Source organism: Pavona decussata, unplaced genomic scaffold (genome assembly GCF_977016875.1).
Source record: "Pavona decussata unplaced genomic scaffold, jaPavDecu1.1 SCAFFOLD_58, whole genome shotgun sequence".
Taxonomy (NCBI): domain Eukaryota; kingdom Metazoa; phylum Cnidaria; class Anthozoa; order Scleractinia; family Agariciidae; genus Pavona; species Pavona decussata.
The window spans coordinates 1,773,747-1,795,000 of NW_028145480.1; the positions used below are offsets into that span (position 1 = coordinate 1,773,747).

General features: G+C 37.7%; 2 protein-coding genes and 2 pseudogenes across 3 annotated transcripts in view; all 4 read right to left on the bottom strand.

The window, feature by feature from the left end:
* Positions 1-688: 688 nt before the first annotated feature.
* Positions 689-2,849, bottom strand: LOC146479580 (BTB/POZ domain-containing protein 6-B-like). The gene has a single exon (XM_085110436.1). It carries the CDS (start codon positions 2,792-2,794, stop codon positions 1,472-1,474), a length of 1,323 nt encoding a protein of 440 aa, XP_084966562.1. The 5' UTR covers positions 2,795-2,849; the 3' UTR covers positions 689-1,471.
* A 1,266-nt stretch (positions 2,850-4,115) lies between these two features.
* Positions 4,116-7,585, bottom strand: LOC146479581 (BTB/POZ domain-containing protein 6-like; annotated as a pseudogene). The gene is made up of 2 exons (XR_014864853.1): positions 4,713-7,585; positions 4,116-4,299 (listed from the first exon to the last, which is right to left on the bottom strand). The product of XR_014864853.1 is annotated as a BTB/POZ domain-containing protein 6-like (transcript).
* A 4,019-nt stretch (positions 7,586-11,604) lies between these two features.
* LOC146479582 (serine/threonine-protein kinase unc-51-like) overlaps positions 11,605-21,254 on the bottom strand; it is a 58,539-nt gene continuing 48,889 nt past the window's right edge. Inside the window, exon 28 of the mRNA XM_085110432.1 lies at positions 11,605-11,622. Coding sequence (XP_084966558.1) covers positions 11,620-11,622 — 3 coding nt within the window. The 3' untranslated portion in view covers positions 11,605-11,619. The remainder of the gene's footprint in view (positions 11,623-21,254) is intronic.
* LOC146479583 (BTB/POZ domain-containing protein 6-like) lies at positions 13,194-14,656 on the bottom strand (annotated as a pseudogene).

A 21,254-nucleotide genomic window follows, 5' to 3' on the forward strand; every position in this document is an offset into this window, starting at 1 on the left:
AGAAATGGCTTGATGGCCAACATTTCTACAGCTTTCAATTGATAACATAACTTCACTCTATGATAAACCGTTTCACACTTTTAATTCTTTTTTGTTATTTTTTCTTCTACAATTTTCAAATAGCGTTTCACAAGCAAGAACCGCGCATTTTTGTTAATAACTGCGGCTAAGCGAACAATGTATTCAGCGTAGAATATAAATTTCACTTGAAGAAAATATGTATCATACGTTAAAAATCTAACGCTCTTAAAATAACGCCACAAAAATCTGTCATTATAAACACCTTGCTTCTAATGTTAAAATATTGACTTCACTTTGTATTTGCATTCATTATTTCTCTTTACAATCAATCATGAGTTCATTTACAAACAGCAGCAACGCCCTATTTGGCTTACAACCTTCATCTCAAGGGTTAGAGAAAAGGGGGTCTCCCTCAAAATTTTAGTCCGGAACATTATTTTTATCCCCCTCCCAACCCCTTTCAGACCTCACTGCAATATATCTTGGCGCATTATCAACCAATACAGACTTCGATCTTCCTGATTAATTGTTCAATAGTTAAAGATCTGTTAATCTGGTACATCGCAAGTTACCTTAACTTTACAATCATTTCTTTTCGATTTCAAATCAAACAGAACTTATTCGACACTCGACTTTGGTTTTTCATCCAACACAAACAGTGTATTTCACGCCGTGTTTGCACCTATTTCAAAACTAGCCGATATTTAATATGCAAAATAGTCGCGGTACAATCGAGTCAATAACGTCTTCGAAGCTCTCTTTTCATTTCTCGCCACATTTTTCTGTGCGGCGATGTCAATACATGGGTCTCGTAAACTAAACTACCGTATAGATGGCTTTATGTTGGAATTTCATATTCACTTGCTAAGGATCATCTTTATGCGGCCTCAGGTCATCTTTGAGCATGGCGATGATATCCTATTATACTGCAAAATGTCATGCTAAAACTAAAATAATTGGTAACTTTTGGGATCATTAGAGTTGAAGGAAGAGACGAGTTCTGCTGTGCATCAGTACTCCGTCATCAAGACCAAATCACTGAGCGACAATGTACAACTGTACTCGAATGATGAAGTCTTTCTTTGAAGCAAATTTTCCTCTAAGGAAAGAGAAAATGTTATGTTTGATATTGGGTGTATGACTCTAAACATCATCTTAAATAAAAATCAAGGTACAGACAGATATTTTAGTGCCCTTTTTTCAAGTGTATCATTGCATAAAGTTTATAGTGTCCATATTTATTTATTTATTTATTTATTTATTTATTTTGCTTAACGTTCTGTGCTTTTACTTTTGCAACCTTTCTGTTATTCAATTGAATTTGTAGATGGAATTTGTATCTTAAGTAAATATTTTAAGCAAATCTGTAACTTTGTTTCAATTAAAACAAACATTTCCAAAAAAGTTAACCGGCTGTTAAAAAGAGCGGCTGTCTTTAAGGATTTGATGTTCACTTTTTAATGCTGAATATGAATTCATTAAATTGTCCTCGTTCTGGACTAGTCCGCTTTGGATCTGTAGAAAACATTAGAATGTCTTTCATGGTAAATGACGCGCCAGAACATTTGCTTGTTTGGTGTCCTTGGGTACCATACCAAGATTCAGGACCAGTGACTTGAGCTGTAAGAAGGTACTCCTCACCTTTCGATATAGGTATCGGTTCTTCAAACGGAACATCAAAAGCATAAAACTTTCCTGAACTGTTGGGCAACGAACAAAATGTACCGGCTGTAGAGGCATAAATGGTGCAAAACCCCCGAACGTAGACTGAGAGTGTAAGAGCGACTGAATAAGTATTGTTCTTGCTGCCAAACAAGTTGACTCCATGAAAAAGTATGTCACGGTCCACTGAAAAACATAGCAACTGTTTTTGCTCATTCTTCCAACCATGTGAACACCATGTAAACGTCGGACAGCGCATTAACTCACTAAAAGGTCCGGATCTTTTTGAAGCAGGGAATCCTACAGGGGAGCTCGTCACTGAATTGAAAAGTTTGATTATATCAGTGACTTCATCGTATGTGAGTATTTTAGTGTCCAGGACCACAGAGGCAAATTCCTCCTGCTTCATCACTGGAAAACGTATTGCTTTGATAATCCGCTCTCCGACGATTTTTCTCATTTCCTGTCCATCTGCCACTATACCTCGTTTTTCTGTTTGTTTTGTCGCCCATTCGACGACTCCTTTGAATAATTCCACTTCTGCGATATCAAGAGTATCTCTTTTAACCAGCGTTTCAAGTAAGGACCACTCAATTGTCGCAAATCCATCCGATTTAAATGCCGCTTCTGTTTGATAATCAATCAGTTCCCAGCATCGATCCACCAGGTTTTCCTCTTCAGATTTCTGCGCAGATGGTAAAATACTGAAAACGCTTGATGGATCTAAATTATTTTGCAAATATTCCGTGCATTTATCAGCGAGTGAAGGCACCATGTATTTCTTCGCCAAGTATAACACTCCAAACACATTACTCACTTCATCGTTGTACATGTAACGAAACAATTCCAACAGGCTCTCGTATTCACAGTCAGGCAGTTCAATAGGGTCTCTAGTCTCCGCTAGCTCACCGTAAAACATGGCTTCAAACACAGGACTGCCAATCGACAGCACAAATTTGTGAGCGGGAATCACTTGCTTACTTTCACTTTCACCATCGCTCTTACGAACCACAAACTTCATATCGCTGAAGAGATCGTTGTTGAACACAAACATGGTTCTTTCTCTGATGGTGGATCTTGTTGTTTGCCAATTTTCTTCTACCAGAGGCATGTTTTCTTTCCAAAAATCCACCACTCGAGTAATTATAAAAAAAAGATCGGAATGGCTCAGTTGAGAAACGCACGAATAATCTTAACTTGACAGCGGTAAATTAACAAAATTTGTATCTCAAGTAACGCGTGACGGAAATAACGGGCTTAGTTCGATGCTCATTCACAAAATTATATATAAAATCATTATTACTGATTATTTCATCAGTAAGTACACATTAAATTTATAAATACATTAAATGTATGAATACAGAGAAATGCAACTTCTTTAACTGAATACACTGGACCGCTGGTTACGAAAGCTAATCGAAGAGGGCAGAGTAAGACAAGAAGAAGATAAAAAAAAAAGGGAGTAGAATACACTTAAAGAATGAAGTGATTAATTTAAAAAATTAATAAATAAATAAATGAATAAATGAATAAATGAATAAATGAATAAATGAATAAATAAATAAATAAATAAATAAATAAATAAATAAATATAGAAGTATATGATATACACTGGCGGTTTGTGGTTATAAGTTATGAATATTTAAGAAACAGTTTTATTGGAAAGCATTCTCGGCATGCACTTGGGGTTCGTCACGAGCTGCAACGAAGACATAAAACGTATCAGTTCTGTGGATGGTTTTGGATTGTTTCTAGTAAATTATTTCTTTGAAGCCCTATTAAAAGCAAAACACTTTTTAAAGCAACGACGAGTAATATAATCTCGTTGGTTCTAGCAAGTGTTCTTTCTTCTCCTTTTGTCTAGTTCAGTTTAAATTATCCTCATTTAAAAAAGGACCCTTCATCCACTGAATATACCCTGTTAGGGAAAGCGGTGGAATGAGTCTGGCCTCTCTCTTTTCCGTTCCCCTTACTGCCATCTCTGCCACCCCCTCTCCCTTTTTTCGCTGACTCCCATATCACTTCTGTAATTCCGTTCAAAAGGCACTATGATTTCTCTTTAGTATTCGAAAATAATAGCACAAAGCCGGGAATTATCCATACCAAATGTATTAACATTCTAATTCCAACTGGAGGTTCGCTTATTTCAAGCGTAATTTCCAGAGTTTTCGTTTTGCCGCCATAACTTGATTCACAAATGTCCGCAAACCGCATGGACAGTTGGGCGACAGAATATGACCCCAAATCATACCATTTCTTACCAATAGCATCGTTCTTTTTTTTCATATTTTTTTCGCTTCTTGCCTTCCCATACTATTGTTCCTGTCCCATTCTATCTTCATTTATCCCCTACACACTCACACAGAATGAGAAATGGCTTGATGATCAACATTTCTACGGCTTTTAATTGATATCATAACTTCACTCCTTGATTACACGTTTCATACTTTTATTTCTTTTTTCTTATTTTTTTCTTCTACAGTTTTCAAATAGCGTTTCACAAGCAAGAACCGCGTATTTTTTTTAAATAACAGCGGCTAAGTGAAAAATGTATTCAGCGTAGAATATGAATTTCATTTGAAGGAAATATGTATCATAAGTTAAAAATCTAACGCTCTTAAGGCGGGGGTAAACCTGAAAGCCGTTTCCATGCCGCTTAAAATAGGTTTAATGGAAATATCTCGTTCACGTTTCAAGCAATCCAAAAACTCTCTGCTTATCCCGTAAATCTTTGTTGTTGGGTGTTTTGTGAATTTTTAGGTGAATTTTGGGTATATTTTGGAGGAGATAGTTTTTCTAGAAGGATTGGTAAAATTAAGAGAAATAAGAAATATTGAAGATTTAGTGAAGTTTTAAAATTAGAATTTGTAGTTTATAATTAATAGACGGATACCAAGTTAGTCCACTAGAAACCTGGAGTGCTCTTGCGTGGGTATCAACTGTCTGTTGGTGTTTTAAAAATCATTTTCTTTCTTTTATCTCTTCTTCAAACCTCTTAAAATTCCATTCAAATTCACATTTACCCCCACCTTAAAATAACGCCACAAAAATCTGTCATTATAAACACCTTGTTTCTAATTTTACATTACTGACTTCACTTTGTATTTGCATTCATTATTTCTCTTTGCAATCAATCATGAGTTCATTTACAAACAGCAGCAACGCCCCATTTTTCTTACAACCTTCATCTCAAGGGTTAAGGGAAAAGGGGGTATCCCTCAAAATTTTAGTTCCGAACATTATTTTTATCCCCCTCCCAACCCTTTCAGACCTCACTGCAATATATCTTGCATTGGCGAATTATCAACTGATACAGACTTCGAGCTTTCTAATTAATTGTTCAATAGTTAAAGATCTGTTAATCTGGTACATCGCAAGTTACCTTAACTTTACAATAATTTCTTTTAGATTTTAAATCAAACAGAACTTATTCGACACTCGATTTTGGTTTTTCATCCAACACAAACAGTGTATTTCACGCCGTGATTGCACCTATTTCAAAACTAGCCGATATTTAATATGCAAAATAGTCTGCGGTAGAATCGAGTCAATGTCTTCTTAGAAGCTCCTGTTTCATTTTTCTCTCGCCACATTTTTCTGTGCGACGATGTAAGTACATAGGTCTCGTAAAGTTAACTACCGTATAGATGACTTTATGTCAGAATTTCATATTCTCTTGCCAAGGATCGTCTTTAAGCGGCCTCAGGTCATTTTTGAGCATGGCGATGATATCCTTTTATACTGAAAACGTTATGCTAAAACTAAGAGAATTGGTAACTTTTGGAATCATTAGAGTTGAGGGAAGGGATGAGTTCTGCTGCTTCATCAGTACTCTGTCATCAAAACCAAATCACTGAGCGACAATGTGCAACTTTACTCGAATGATGAAGTCTTTCTTTGAAGCAAACTTTCCACTAAGTAAAGGGAAAATGTTAAGTTTGATATTGGATGTATGCCTCTAAACATCGTCTTAAATGGAAATCAAGGTACAGACAGATATTTTTAGTGCCCTTTTTACAAGTGTTTAATTGCATAAAGGGAGTAGTGACCTTATAAATTTATTAATTTATTTATCTATTTATTTCGCTTGTATAACGTTCTGTGTTCTTACTTTTGCAACCTTTCTGAAATTCAATTGAATTTGCATATGTAATTTGTATCTTAAGTAAATTTTTAAAGCAAATCTGTGATTTTTGTTTCAATTAAAACAAACAAATAAAAACTTCGCGATCTCGGTTGGCTAGAGCAGGACTATGGTGTGTAAAATTCAGGTCATCGGTTCTTCAAGCAGAACATAAAATCCTTAATATTGTCCAGAATATGGAGTACAGATGAAAGTTCTTGACCCTCAGGGGAAGGAGGAAGGCTTGAAGTGAGTGTGAGCCAAGTCACTTCAGTCGTTTCTACGTGACGGCTTCAGTGCATCTCCAAAAGTTTAACCGACTATTAAAAGTACGGCTGACTGACTATTAGGATTTGATGTTCACTTTTTAATGCTGTAAATGAATTCATTAAATTGTCCTTGTTCTGGACTAGTCCGCTCTAGATCTCTAGAGGGCATTTGAAAGTCATACATGGTAAATGACACGCCAGAACATTTGCTTGTTTGGTGTCCTTGGGTACCGTACCAAGATTCAGGACCAGTGACTTGAGCTGTAAGAAGGTACGACACACTTTTCGATATGGTTATCGGTTCTTCAAACCGGCTACATCAAAAGCATAAAATTCTCCTTCAGAACTGTTGGGCAACGAACAAAATGTACCCCCTGTAGAGGCATAAATGCTCCAAAACCACCCATCGTAGACTGAGAGTGTAAGAGTGACTGAATAAGTATTGTTCTTACTACCAAACAAGTTGACTCCATGAAATAGTATGTCACGGTCCACTGAAAAACATAGGAACTGTTCTTGCTTATTGGTCCAGCCAAACTTCACTGAATTAGAAGCAAACCTAGGACAGCGCATTAACCGGCCTAAAGGCCCGGATCTTTGTGACGCTGGAAATCCTACAGGAAAGCTCTTCACTGAACTGAAAAGTTTGATTATATTGGTGACTTCATCATATGTCAGTATTTTACTGTTGAGGACCACAGAGGCAAATTCCTCCTGCTTCATCACTGGAAAACGTATTGCTTTGACAATCCGCTCTCCGATGGTTTTTCTCATTTCTTGCCCATCTGCCACTATGCCTCGTTTTTCTGTTTCTTTTGTCGCCCATTCGATGACTCGTTGGGATAATTCCACTTCCGTGATGTCAAGAGTATCTCTTTTAACGAGTGTTTCAAGCAAGGATCTCTCGATTGTCGCAAATCCATCCGATTTCCCTACCGCTTCTGTTTGTTCATCAATCATTTGCCAGCATCGCTCCACCAGGTTTTCCTCTTCAAATTTCTGCGCAGATGGTAAAATACTGAAAACATTTGATGGATCTAGATTATTTTGCAAATATTCCGTGCATTCATTACCGAGTGAAGGCACCATGTATTTCTTCGCCAAGTATAACACTCCCATCACATTACTTCCGCTCAAATTCACTTCATCGCTGTACATGTAACGAAACAACTCCAACAGACTCTCGTACTCACAGTCAGGCAGTTCAATAGAGTCTCTAGTCTCCGCTAGCTCACCGTAAAACATGGCTTCAAACACAGGACTGCCAATCGACAGTACAAACTTGTGAGCTGGAATCACTTGCTTGCCTTCACTTTCACCATCGCTCTTACGAACCACAAACTTCACATCGCTGAAGAGATCGTTGTTGAACACAAACTTGGTTCTTTCTCTGAGGTTGGATCCTGTTGTTTGCCAATTTTCTTCAACAAGAGGCATGTTTTCTTTCCAAAAATCCACCACTCGAGTAAATATAAAAGAGAGATCGGAATGGCTAAAATGAGAAGCTTGGCCGAATACGCACGAATAATATTAAACTTGACAGCAATAAATTAACAAACTTTGCATCTCAAGTAACGCGTGACGGAAATATTGGTTCGATGCTCATACACGCAATTAATAAATTTTTCTTTGATCGCCTATCAAAGGAAAACACTTTTTAAGCAACGACGAGTAATATAATCTTGTTGGTCCTAGCAAATGTTCTTTGCTTCTCCTTTTGCCTATTTCAGTTTAAATCACCCTCATTTAAAAAAGGACCCTTATCCATCAAGTATACCCTGTTGGGGAAGGCGGTGGGGTGAGTCTGGCCTTCCTTTTTCCGTTCCCCTTACTGCCATCTCTGCCTCTCCCCCACCCCCCCCCCCCCTTCCCCCGTTCCCTTTTTTTTTCGCTGACTGCCGTATGACTTCTGCAATTCCGTTTAAACAGGCACTATGATCTCTCCTAGTTTTCGAACATAATAGCACAACACTAGGTATTATCCATACCAAATATATTAACGATCTAATTCCAACTGGAAGTTCGCTTATTTCAAGCGTAATTTCCAGAGTTTTCGTTTTGCCGCCATTATTCGATTCATAAATGTGCGCGAACCTCATGGACAGTTGGGCGACTGAATGTGACTCCAGATACTAATACCATTTCTTACCAATAGCATCGTTCTTTTTCTCATTTTTCTCTTCGCCTCTTGCCTTCCCATACTATTGTTCCTGTCCCATTCTATCTTCATTTATCCCCTACACACTCACAGAGAATGAGAAATGGCTTGATATCCCGCTCAATCTGATTTTAGTCTGGAATATTATTTTTATCCCCCTTTCAACCCCTTTCATATCGTGTCCCTACATTTTTCTCCAAAGCAAGATCCATGATAGACTGCAAAACAACATATTTTAGACCAAATTGTTCAAAATCGATACATTTTTTTTAAACCGCAATGGATCAAACATAGCACGCTATGAGAAGGCACATACATGTACAGCGTAAATGTACTGCGTAAGAAAAGGGGTAACCCTTCTTCAATGGGAAGGGTATGCAAGATATAGACTAGATATAACCGACAACGCTATATTAAACACCGAGATGCATGACGAATCTCTTGAGTAAGAAGTTAAGCATTGACTTTATCAAAAAAAAAAATGAACCCTAATACATTAGGTTTCGACTTACATAAGAGCCAAAAACTAAACTGGTCTTTTTTAATACCTTTTCTTTTTGTCAATACTATACAACCTTCAAATGTCTCAATATAAATATCGTGAAATAACCCAATTGCTGACAATAGTCATGCACTGTCCTATTAACAAAGCAAACACTTTGCAAATAAGCCAGCCTAGTCTAAACTACAACACATCAACTTCTCAAACTACGTATTTTACCTTAGTGTACATTTTTAGCTCGGACCCCCCTTCCCCGCAGGTTTTACTAACAATCATCGTACTCTGGGAAAAATCAGTTAAAATTTCTCTGCCGCATATTTAAATTTTCAACGAGAACGAAAAACTTTATTGTACTCCATTAAAAGGGGTTTATGATGATTAATGGGAAAAGCCACCAAAGCATCATGGGCATGGGACAATAAGGCCTCAGCTCCGAAGGCCTTGTGGGTCGACCCGGTCCTCTTCTCTTCTCTTCAAAACAACATAAAAGAAAATTGTTTCTGTTTGGAAAAATGAAGTGTTGTCTTGTTTACAACTCTAACTATGCTATAGCAATATCTCAAGGTCCGTAATCCGTATTTGCCCCTAAAATCACCAGGTGCTTAGAGAAATTATCAACTCGTCGTTCTTAGCGGCTCCGTTCGCTTATGCTTAAATCCCCTTTCCCCCCCCTTTTGCGTTCACGCCAACAAATCCCCTATCAAAAGCAAAACACTTTTAAGCAACGACGAGTAATATAACCTCGTTGGTTCTAGCAAGTGTTCTTGCTTCTACTTATGCCTAGTTCAGTTTAAATCACCCTCATTTAAGAAAGGACCCTTCATCCAGTGAATATACCTTGTTGGGGAAGGCGATGGGATGAGTCTGGGCTTTCCTCTTTCCGTTCCCCTTACTGCCATCTCTGCTCCCCCCCTTTTTTCGCTGACTCCCATATCACTTCTGTAATTCCGTTTAAATAGGCACTATGATTTCTCTTTAGTTTTCGAAAATGATAGCACAACACTACGTATTATCCATACCGTAATTTCCAGAGTTTTCGTTTTGCCGCTATTACTTGATCCATAAATGTCCGCGAACCACATGGACAGTTGGGGCGACAGAATGTGACCCTAGATACCAATACCATTTCTTACCAATAGCATCGTTCTTTTTTTCATATTTCTTTCGCTTCTTGCCTTCCCATTCTATTGTTCCTGTCTCATTGTATCTTTATTTATCCCCTACACACTCACAGAGAATGAGAAATGGCTTGATGGTCAACATTTCTACGGCTTTCAATTGATAACATGACTTTACTCCATGATAAAAGTTTTCACACTTTCATTTCTTTTTTCTTCTACAATTTTCAAATAACGTTTCACAAACGTATCGCGTATTCCATAATAACTGCATAGCGAAAATGCATTCAGCGTAGTATATAAATTTCAGTTGAAGGAAATATGTATCATAAGTTAAAAATCTAAAGCTCTTAAAATAACGCCGTAAAAATCTGTCATGCATTATAAACACGTTGTTTCTAACGTTAAATTATTGACTTCAATTCGTATTTTGCATTTATTAATTGTCTTTACAATCATACATGAGTTCATTTATAAACAGCAGAAACGCCCTATTTTTCTTACAACCTTCTTCTCAAGGGATGAGGGTAGGGGGTATCCCTCACTATTTTAGACTGGAACATTATTTTTATCCCCCTCCCAACCCGTTTTAGTCCTTTTCCCTACATTTTTATTTAAAGCCCGCTCCACGATGCACTGCAAAACAACATATTTAGGCCAAATTGTTCAAAATTGATACATTTTTTTTAGACCGCAATGGATCAAACATAGCAGGCTATGGGAACGCACATACATGTACAGCGTATATGTACCGCATATGAAAAGAGATAACCCTTTCCCCAATTGGGCAGGGTGTGCAAGATAAAGACTAGATATAACCGACAACGCCATATTAAACACCAAGATGACGCATCTCTTGCAATTGAATAAGAAGTTTAAAATCGAATTCCCCCCTCCCCCCCCCCCCCAAAAAAAAAAACCCCTGATACACTAGGGTTCGACTTACGTAAGAGCCGAAAACGAAACTGGTCTTTTTTATACCTTTTCTTTTTGCGAATACTGTATACAAGCCTCAAATGTCTCAATAATATAAATATTGTAAAATAACCCAATTGCTGACAATAGTCCTACACTGTCTTGTTTACTTAGCAAAGCAAACACTTTATCAAATAAATAAACCATCCTAGTCTAAACTACCACACGTCAACTTCTCAAACTAGGTATTTTACCTCAGTGTACATTTTTAGCTCTCCCTCCTTCCCCGCAGGTTTTACTAACAATGATCGTACTCTGGGAAAAATCAGTTAAAAATTCTCTTCCGCATATTTACATTTACAATGAGAACGAAAACCTTAAGTGGACTCCTTTTAAAGGGTTTTATGATGATAAATGGGAAAAGCCATCAAAGCATTATGGGCATGGGGCAATAAAGCCTCACCTCCTGATGCCTTGTGGGTCGACCCAGGCCTCTTCTCTTTTTATCAGGGGTAACCCTTGAATTTTGATGTTTAAAAGGAAACAAGACAAAAAAAGCAACAAAACAACAAAGAAGCAAAAATATGTCCATTTGGGACAGCAAAATGTTCTCTCGTTTACAAGGCCATTGCTTACACAGAAATACAACTTTATCCGGATTTACCCCTAGAATCACCAGGTGCTTAGAAATATTACTGGGATCAACTCGTCATTCTAAGCGACTCCGCCGGTTTGCTTATGGTCACGGATTAAATCCGCCACTTTTGTGTTCACACCAACAAACTTTTCAGCCATTTTTCATTGCCAAGCGTTCACACCACGATTACTGCTTTGACTTTACATGCGCGACCTCACTCTAGAAATACAGGTCAGTCGCTTGTCCACGGCGATTTTATCTGGATGTTGTTGTTAAGGCTCTATATCAGTACCAAGACAAGACAGTTTTGATAAACTATCATCATTTAATGTAACATTTCTAAAACTGTATCAAATTTTTAAAGTGGTGTCTGGAAAGAAATAAGTCCTTACATTTACAATTTTCCCAATTTTACATTTAATAAGCTTACTACTAATACATAACATAACCCAGTGAGCCACTAACAGGGAAACTCGCGATCTAATTGGCTAAGCAAGGGTACTCTTATTTTCGATACACTATTAAATCAATTATAATAATAATAATAAAAACAGTTAACCGAATCTGTTTGTTGAGTCGATGGATCACCGGGTTATGCTAAAACAATTTGATATTGAGCTCAGGGCGAATTATCAACCGATAGAGAACTCAAGCTTCCTGCCTTATTGTTCAATGGTTAAAGGTCTGTTAATCTGGTACACGGTCAGTTACCTTAACTTTACAATGATTTCTTTTAGATTTCAAATTATATAGAAATTATTCCACACTGGATTTTTTTTTTTTTTTTTTTTATCCAACACAAACAGTGCATTTCACGCCGGGTTTGCACCTTTTTCAAAACTAGCCGAAAAATTAAAGTCCACGGTCGATCGAGTCAATGTCTTCTTAGAAACTCTCGTTTCATTTCCTCTCGCCACATTTTTCTGTGCGACGATGTCAATACATAGGTCTCGTAAAGTAAACTACCGTATAGATGGCTTTATGTCAGTTATGTTAGAATTTCATATTCACTTGTCAAGGATCATCTTTAAGCAGCCTCAGGTCATCTTTGAGCATGGCGATGATATCCTATTATACTGCAAAAGGTTATGCTAAAACTAAGAGAATTGGTAACTTTTGGAATCATTGGAGTTGAAGGAAGCGATGAGTTCTACTGCTGCATCACTACTCCGTCATCAAGACCAAACCACTGAGCAACTTTACTCGAATGATGAAGTCTTTTTTTGAACCAAACTTTCCTCTAAGGAAAGGGAAAGTTAAGTTTGATATTGGGTGTACAGTCATTTCAACTAACGTTGTCTGTTCAAAGCATGAAGCTAAAAGACAAGACCGAAAGTTTACGTGGAATTTTTATGAATAAATTCATCAAAATCAGTCATGCCTTAAGAAAACAATGGGTTATAATTAGCAGTACAATGACCTGCACGTGCAGGGATGATTTTGATGAAATTATTCATAAAAAATAATCCTACAAAACATTGCGGTCTTGTGTTTTAGCTTTATTATGATCAGACAACGTTAATTGAAATAGCTGTATGCCTTTGAACACCATCTTCAATGGAAATCAAGGTACAGACCGATATTTTTAGTGCCCTTTTTACAAGTGTTTCATTGTATAGTGTATAGTGTCCTTATTTATTTATTTATTTATTTATTTATTTATTTACTTATTTATTATGCTCAGTGTAACGTTCTATGCTTTTACATTTGCAACTTTCTGTTATTCAATTGAATTTGTATCTAAAGTTATTTTTATAGCAAATTTGTAGTTTTTGTTTCAATTAAAACAAACAAACAAACAAATAAAAACTTTGGTATCTTGGCTACTGCAGGACTATGGTGTGTAACATTCAGGGCATCGGTTCTTCAAGCAGAACTTAAAAACCTTATTATTGTCCAGAATATTGAGTACATATGAAAGTTCTTGACCCTTAGGGGCAGCAGGAAGGCTTGAAGATAGACAAATGTGAGCCGAAGACACTTCAGTTGTTTCTACGTGACGGCTTCAGTGCATTTCCAAAAGTTTAACCGACTATTAAAAGTACGGCTGACTTTTAGGATTTGATGTTCACTTTTTAATGCTGAAAATGAATTCATTAAATTGCCCTCGTTCTGGACAAGTCCGCTCTTTGACTAGATAGGTAGAATAATTTTTGTAAATGTCTTTCATGGTAAATGACACGCCAGAACATTTGCTTGTTTTGGGTCCTTTGGCACCGTACCAAGATTGAGGACCAGTGACTTGAGCTGTAAGACGGTACAACACACCTTTCGATATAGGTATCGGTTCATCAAACGGTACATCAAAAGCATAAAATTCTCCTGAACTGTTGGGCAACGAACAAAATGTACCGGCTGTAGAGGCAAAAATGCTCCAAATGCACCCATTGTCGACTGAGAGTGTAAGAGTGACTGAATAAGTATTGTTCTTGCTGCCAAACAAGTTGACTCCATGAAAAAGTATATCACGGTCCACTAAAAAAAACAGCAACTGTTCTTGCTCATTCTTCCAACCAAACTTCACTGAATTACATGTAAACCTGGGACAGCGCATTAACCCACCAAAAGGTCCGGATCTTTGTGACGCTGGGAATCCTACAGGGGAGCTCGTCACAGAATTGAAAAGTTTGATTATATCAGTGACTTCATCATATGTGAGTATTTTACTGTCGAGCACCACAGAGGCAAATTCTTTCTCCTCCATCACTGGAAAACGTATTGCTTTGATAATCCGCTCTCCGATGATTTTTCTCATTTTCTGTCCATCTGCCACTATGCCTCGTTTTTCTGTTTCTTTTGTCGCCCATTCCACGACTCCTTTGAATAATTCGACTTCCGTGATATCAAGAGTATCTCTTTCAACCAGCAACTCAAGTAAGGACCTCTCAATTGTCGCCGGCAAATCCATCCGATTTCACTGCCGCTTCAGTTTGTTCATCAATCAGTTCCCAACATCGCTCCACCAGGTTTTTCTCTTCAGATTTATGCGCAGATGGCAAAATGCAAAAAACATTTGATGGATCTAAATTATTTTGCAAATATTCCGTGCATTTATCAGCGAGTGAAGGCACCATGTATTTCTTCGCCAAGTATAACACTCTCATCACGTTACTTCCGCTCAAATTCACTTCATCGCTGTACATGTAACGAAATAATTCCAACAGACTCTCGTACTCACAGTCAGGCAGCTCAATAGAGTCTCTAGTCTCCGCTAGCTCACCGTAAAACATGGCTTCAAACACAGGACTGCCAATCGACAGGGTGTATATATAGGTAAAAAATTTGTGATAAATGCATTCTACATATATAAAAAAAATTTAGCCGAAACCTTATTCCGTATACAATTTAAAGTAATTGTAATTATATTTATAATATATACAAACGCAAATTTAGCCGTTAATTAACGGCTAAATTTGTTCCATATAATATATCAGACCCTCGATTTAGCCGTTAAACAACGGCTAAATTTGTTCGTTATAATATACTTGACCCTCGATTTAGCCGTTAAACAACGGCTAAATTTGTTGCATATAATATATCAGACCCTCGATTTAGCCGTTAAACCACGGCTAAATTTGTTCCATATAATATATGTGACCCTCGATTAAGCCGTAAATTAACGGCTAAATTTGTTTCATATAATATATGAGACCCTCGATTTAGCCGTTAAACAACGGCTAAATTTGTTCCATATAATATATCAGCCCCTTGATTTAGCCGTAAATTAACGGCTAAATTTGTTCCATATAATATATGAGACCCTCGATTTAGCCGTTAAACAACGGCTAAATTTGATCTATATAATATATGTGACCCTCGATTTAGCCGTTAATTAATGGCTAAATTTGTTTCATATAATATATGAGACCCTCGATTTAGCCGTTAAACAACGGCTAAATTTGTTCCATATAATATATCAGCCCCTTGATTTAGCCGTAAATTAACGGCTAAATTTGTTGCATATAATATATCAGACCCTCGATTTAGCCGTTAATCGTACCCAGAGTCTTCAGGCTTTTTGGTCAGCGGGGCAACGCCGGGAAGACTCTGGGGACATCGAAAAAATTCAATTTTTTTGATTGGCTGTTCCTGTTCCATTGTTTTACCGCAGGAATCCTGCGGTAATAAAATTCGATGTGCTTTTTCTCTCTCGGCATAGCCTGCGTGGCAGGCGCTAGAAAGGGGAAGGGAGAGGTGAAAATTGGGCGCGCGAGAACTCGCGCGCCCAATTTTCCCCTCTCCCTTCCTAGCCCTGCCACGCAGGCTACTCTCGGCACTTCGTGTCTCGCTGTAAAAGCTTCGCTTTTCCGACGTCGCTCTGCGGCCGACGATCGTTTCCCCGCAGGCGGTCATAGCCAAGTCAATTTTTCAACAGACGTGTAATAAGATTTGAAGACGCCTTGTTAGATCTAGACCACGTTCTTGTATCTAAATCAACGAAATCGGTTTGCCCCGGAGAATTTAGCCGCTCACTTACAACAATTTGACTCCTCTGCGTTCTGTGTCATTGCCAGGAAGGTGAATTCTAAACAACCGCAGCAGCATGTACATCCGTGATTCTCCAATCAACAAAACATCAGTGGCACTTACTGATATTTGAGACTTTTCTTTGCTTACCGGGGGGCTGGGTGACTGACAGTACGTCACAGGCCCTCATTGTTACTACATTTAGCAACTCGTGTACGTGAGATACTGAGCTATCTTTTCGCAAACGCTTCTTTAGTTTCGCAAACGCAAACATTTCATTTGCTATCATCTACAATTCAATTTTGAGTAATGGAGAAGAAGACTTACGCTGAAGTAGTCACCGGGTCCACTTCTTCTGTTTCAAGAATTCTCCCCTTGGACTCCTGGTCGCACATTCAGACGCAGGATGAAGAGGAGGCCCTAATCCTTGCGGTGCAAAATTCTCTCAGTTTTCAGGTAGTTTACGTTTAGTTTAATGAAATTGATTTCGAATCGTTTCGGTTGTTGATGCATTCAGTTTATGAGGTTGTTTCCAAAGAGATTCAATTCCTGTTGGTTCTGTCTTTTTCTCAGAACGAAGTGGCCAGCTGCACTGACAGTTCCCCCAAACTGACCAAAGAATTTAAGCGTGTCAAGGCGGTAAGTTTTAAATGTTTCTATTATTATTATTATTGCTTCCACTTAATGGCCTTACAGTGCAATGGATATTATTATAAGTGTTCATCAGTTCAGCTGCACAAAAAAAGTTGTAGCCGGTATGTTAGTTTTACCGGCATTGTGCGCCACGTGGTAATGAAGAAACGGGGATTGAAACGACTAATAAATTAAAACAAGAGGAAAAGGTAAAAGAATAATTGGAAGAGGCCTCTATGAATGTGCAACGAGGCAATTGAATTGGTCAGCGAGTGAGCGCCAGGAGAGAATCTGGGGTACTGGAATTTTAATACCGCAGGTTTTCTAATTTCTGCGGTAAAAGAATGGAATCCGTTACGAGCCGTTACGGGACAGCCAATCGAAAAAAATTTAAATAAAATTCCAGTTCCCCAGAGTCTCTACTGGCGACCACCCACTGACGAAACGAAAAAGCCAGAGTACTCTGGGTACGAGATTGGTAACGAGCAGAAAATATACTGAATGTTACTCCCAAGATGCAACTTGTTATTAACACTGCGATTTAACATCACACCTGCAAGCACAATGAGATAACTGAAAAGTTGCATTTTCGTTATTTTTGAACACCGTGAACTTCAAATTTATCTTGTAAAAAACAAATCATTAATTGGCCAGCTGTTGGCAAACGAAAACACAGTTATAACCGGATTCATAAATACAAAAGTTAAGCTTCTTTCCACCTTTTATTACAGTAGACTGCCTTGCAGTATAGCTTTCAATGATGCGACAATAATTCTATAACTGTAACTATATATACTCACATTATCCTTTCGTTATTCCTTCTTGTAGTTCGCTGCTTCAATTGTCGAAGGATAGGCCATAAGGCCAACAACTGTCCCTCGGCAAGGATAAGACGGTCGAAGCAGGCGGCTGGAAAGTGGAAATCACTTACAAATAAGGTTCGGAGGTTAGACGACAAGAGAAGAGGAGGTCAGTCTAAGAGATCAAGGAGAGAAGAGGACGAGAAGCAAGAGGCCACATTAGCGAAATCTAACGTGACAATAAACCACTTTCACTATTATCAAGAGCAAAGCTCAATTAAATTCAATTGAGATTTTTTTTTCGATCGTTGTTGTTCTTTCGTTCTATAAAGTACATCATTTTTTAATTGAGCTTTTTATATTAATTTTTCCTTTTTTACCGGCAAAAAAACTGCCATCTTAATTTTTTTTTAATGTTACTGTTGTAAAGGGAACAATGCTCCCTCGAACTCACCGGGCCCGATTACTGGATTAAAAAAAAAAATTGCCCTGATTGCACAGTGAATTAGGAACATGTTTTTCATAGCATTGTATATTTAAAAGAAATTGTATTGATCGCTTTTCTAAATGTTTGACTAATTGAATGTACATGTATCTAAGCCGTTAATTAAATTCGATCATTTATTCTATTTTTATTAAGGCAAATAGATTAAATTAAAAATCTTTTCATCCAGTCGTAAATGATCTGTTAATTCTAGTCTGTCCCCCTCGAGGTATAAAAAAGTATACAGTAGTTAAACAGCAGTGATGGAAAGGCATAGGAGAGGCAACCCCGTTGTTTTATATTAGCACTGAAAAAAAAAAAAAAAGAGACCAATTGAAACGGCCAATTAAACACTTATGATACTCCAGGCTTGCGAAAGTGATAAAACAGTGACCGACACAGTGACCCAGAAACTTCTTGCACAAAAACCATTTTCAGACATTAAGGAGATACAGCCGGTTTCTTTCTTTTTCTTATCTTTCCCATAAGCGAATGAGTGTAGCGAGAACACGATTCAGATCGAGCGCGGAGCTAAAGAGCGAAGATATACATCAGTGGCTCGTGACGCTTCTTCCCCACGCTTCCAGCCAACAACTGAGGGCCTGATCCCCTACATCTAACAAATGTAGCCGTTGTTTAACGGCTAAATGGAGGGTCTGATATATTATATGGAACATATTTAGCCGTTAATTTAAGGCTAAATCGAGGGTCTCTTATATTATATGGAACAAATTTAGCCGTTCATTAACGGCTAAATCGAGGGTCTGACATATTATATGCAACAAATTTAGCCGTTGTTTAACGGCTAAATCGAGGGTCATATATATTATATGCCACAAATTTAGCCGTTAATTTACGGCTAAATTGAGGGTCTCATATATTGTATGGAACAAATTTAGCCGTTAATTTACGGCTAAATCGAGGGTCTGATATATTATATGGAACAAATTTAGCCGTGGTTTAACGGCTAAATCGAGTGTAATATATATTATATGGAACAAATTTAGCCGTTAATTTACGGCTAAATCGAGTGTAATATATATTATATGGAACAAATTTAGCCGTTAATTTACGGCTAAATCGAGGGTCTGATATATTATATGGAACAAATTTAGCCGTTAATTTACGACTAAATTGAGGGTCTCATATATTATATGGAACAAATTTAGCCGTTAATTAACGGCTAAATCGAGGTTTGTATATATTATAGTAACTGAGTAAGTTTATGGCTAATTTTTTTTTATATATGTAGAATGCCTTTGTTGCAAAATTCGCCGTTGTCTAAACTCCGCAATCGACAGCACAATCTTGTGAGCTGGAATCACTTGCCTACTTTCGCTTTCACCATCGCTCTTAAGAACGACAAACTTCACATCGCTGAAGAGATCGTTGTTGAACACAAACTTGGTTCTTGCTCTGACGGTGGATCTCTTTGTTTGCCAATTTTCTTCAACAAGAGGCATGTTTTCTTTCCAAAAATCCACCACTCGAGTAAATATAAAAGAAAATCGGAATACGCACGAATAATATTAACTTGACAGCGGTAAATTCACAAAATTTGTATCTCAAATAACGCGTGACGGAAGTTCGATGCTCAGTCACGAAATCTAAATCTAAAAAAGAGGTATCATGGAAATTGTTTTATTGGAAAGCATTCTCGGCATGCACTTGGGGTTCGTCACGAGCTGCAACAAAAAACAAACAATGTATCAGTTCTGTGGATGATTTGGGACTGTGTTTCTAATAAATTATTTCTTTCATCCCCTATCAAAAGCAAAACACTTTTCAAGCAATTCAATCTCGTTGGTTCTAGTAAAAGTTGTTGCTTCTCCTTTTACCTAGTTCAGTTTAAATCTCCCTCGACATTTTAAGAAGGACCCTTCATCCACCAGATATACCCTGTTGGGGAAGGCGGTGGGGTGAGTCTGTCCTTTCCTTTTTTTCCGTTCATCAAACTGCCATCTCTGCCCCCCCCCCCCCCGCCCCCCTCCGTCTTTTTTTTTTCGCTGACTCCCATATCACTTCTGCAATTCCGTTTAAACCGGCACTATATGATTTCTCTTTAGTTTTTCGAAAATAAATAGCACAACACTAGGTATTATCCATATCAAATATATTAACGATCTAATTCCAACTGGAAGTTCGCTTATTTCAAGCGTAATTTCCAGAGTTTTCGTTTTTCCGCCATTACTCAATTCATAAATGTCCGCGAACCACATGGACAGTTAGGCGACAGAATGTGACCCCAGATACTAATACCATTTCTTACGCTTGTTGCCTTTCCATACTATTGTTCCTGTCCCATTCTATCGTCATTTCTCCCCTACACAGTCACAGAGAGTGAAAAATGGCTTGATGGTCAACATTTCTACGGCTTTTAATTGATAACACAGCTTCACTCCTTGATAAAACTTTTTACAGTTTTATTTCCTTTTTCGTATTTTTTTCTTCTACAATTTTCAAATAGCGTTTCACAAGCAAGTATCGCATATTCGATAATAACTGCGTAGCGAAAATGTATTCAACGTAGTATATAAATTTAACTTGAAGGAGATATGTATCATAAGTTAAAAATCTAAAGTTCTCAAAATAACGCCATAAAAATCTGTCATTATAAACACCTTGCTTCTAATGTTAAATTATTGATTTTAATTCTCATTTGCATTCATTATTTCTCTTTACAATCAAACATTAATTCATTTATGAACAGCAGAAACGCCCTATTTTTCTCACAACCTTCAAATCAAGGGATGAGGGAAGAGGGGTATCCCTCAAAACGTTAGGCCGGAAGTAATGTTCCAATAATACCCCCTCCCAAGCCCTTTCAGATCTTACCGCTGTATTTTCCCTCTCTTTTGAGTCCAAACGGCCAATCCCTAAACGCGTTTTCGCAATAGTCGGCAAAGCAACAAATTTTAGGCCAAATTGTTCAAAATCGATACATTTTTTTCAGAGCACAATGGATCAAACTTAGCAGTCTATGGGAAAACACATTCTTGTAGAGCGCATGTGAAGGGGTAACCCTTCCCCCAATGGGCAGAGTGATCCTAAAAAAATCGAATTTCTTCAAGAAACCACATACATAAGAGCCACGGCTGAGCCGGGCTTTTTATAGTTTTTTTTTTAATACCATATGTTCAACCCTCGAACATCTCAAAATATAAATAACGTGAAATAACCCAATTGCTGACAATAGTCCTGCACTGTCTTGTTAACAAATGGAAACACTTCGCAAATAAATAAACCAGCGTAGTATAAAATACAGCACAAAACTTCTCAAACTATGTATTTTACCTTATTGTACATTTTCAATCTCCCCCCCCCCCCCCCCAAACCCCTCTCTCAGATTTCACTAATGTGAAAATATTACCACAGTTAACGTACCCTGGGAAAAATCCGTTAAAATTTAGCTTGCACATATTTACATTTACAATGATAACGGGAAACTTTAGTGGACTCCATTAA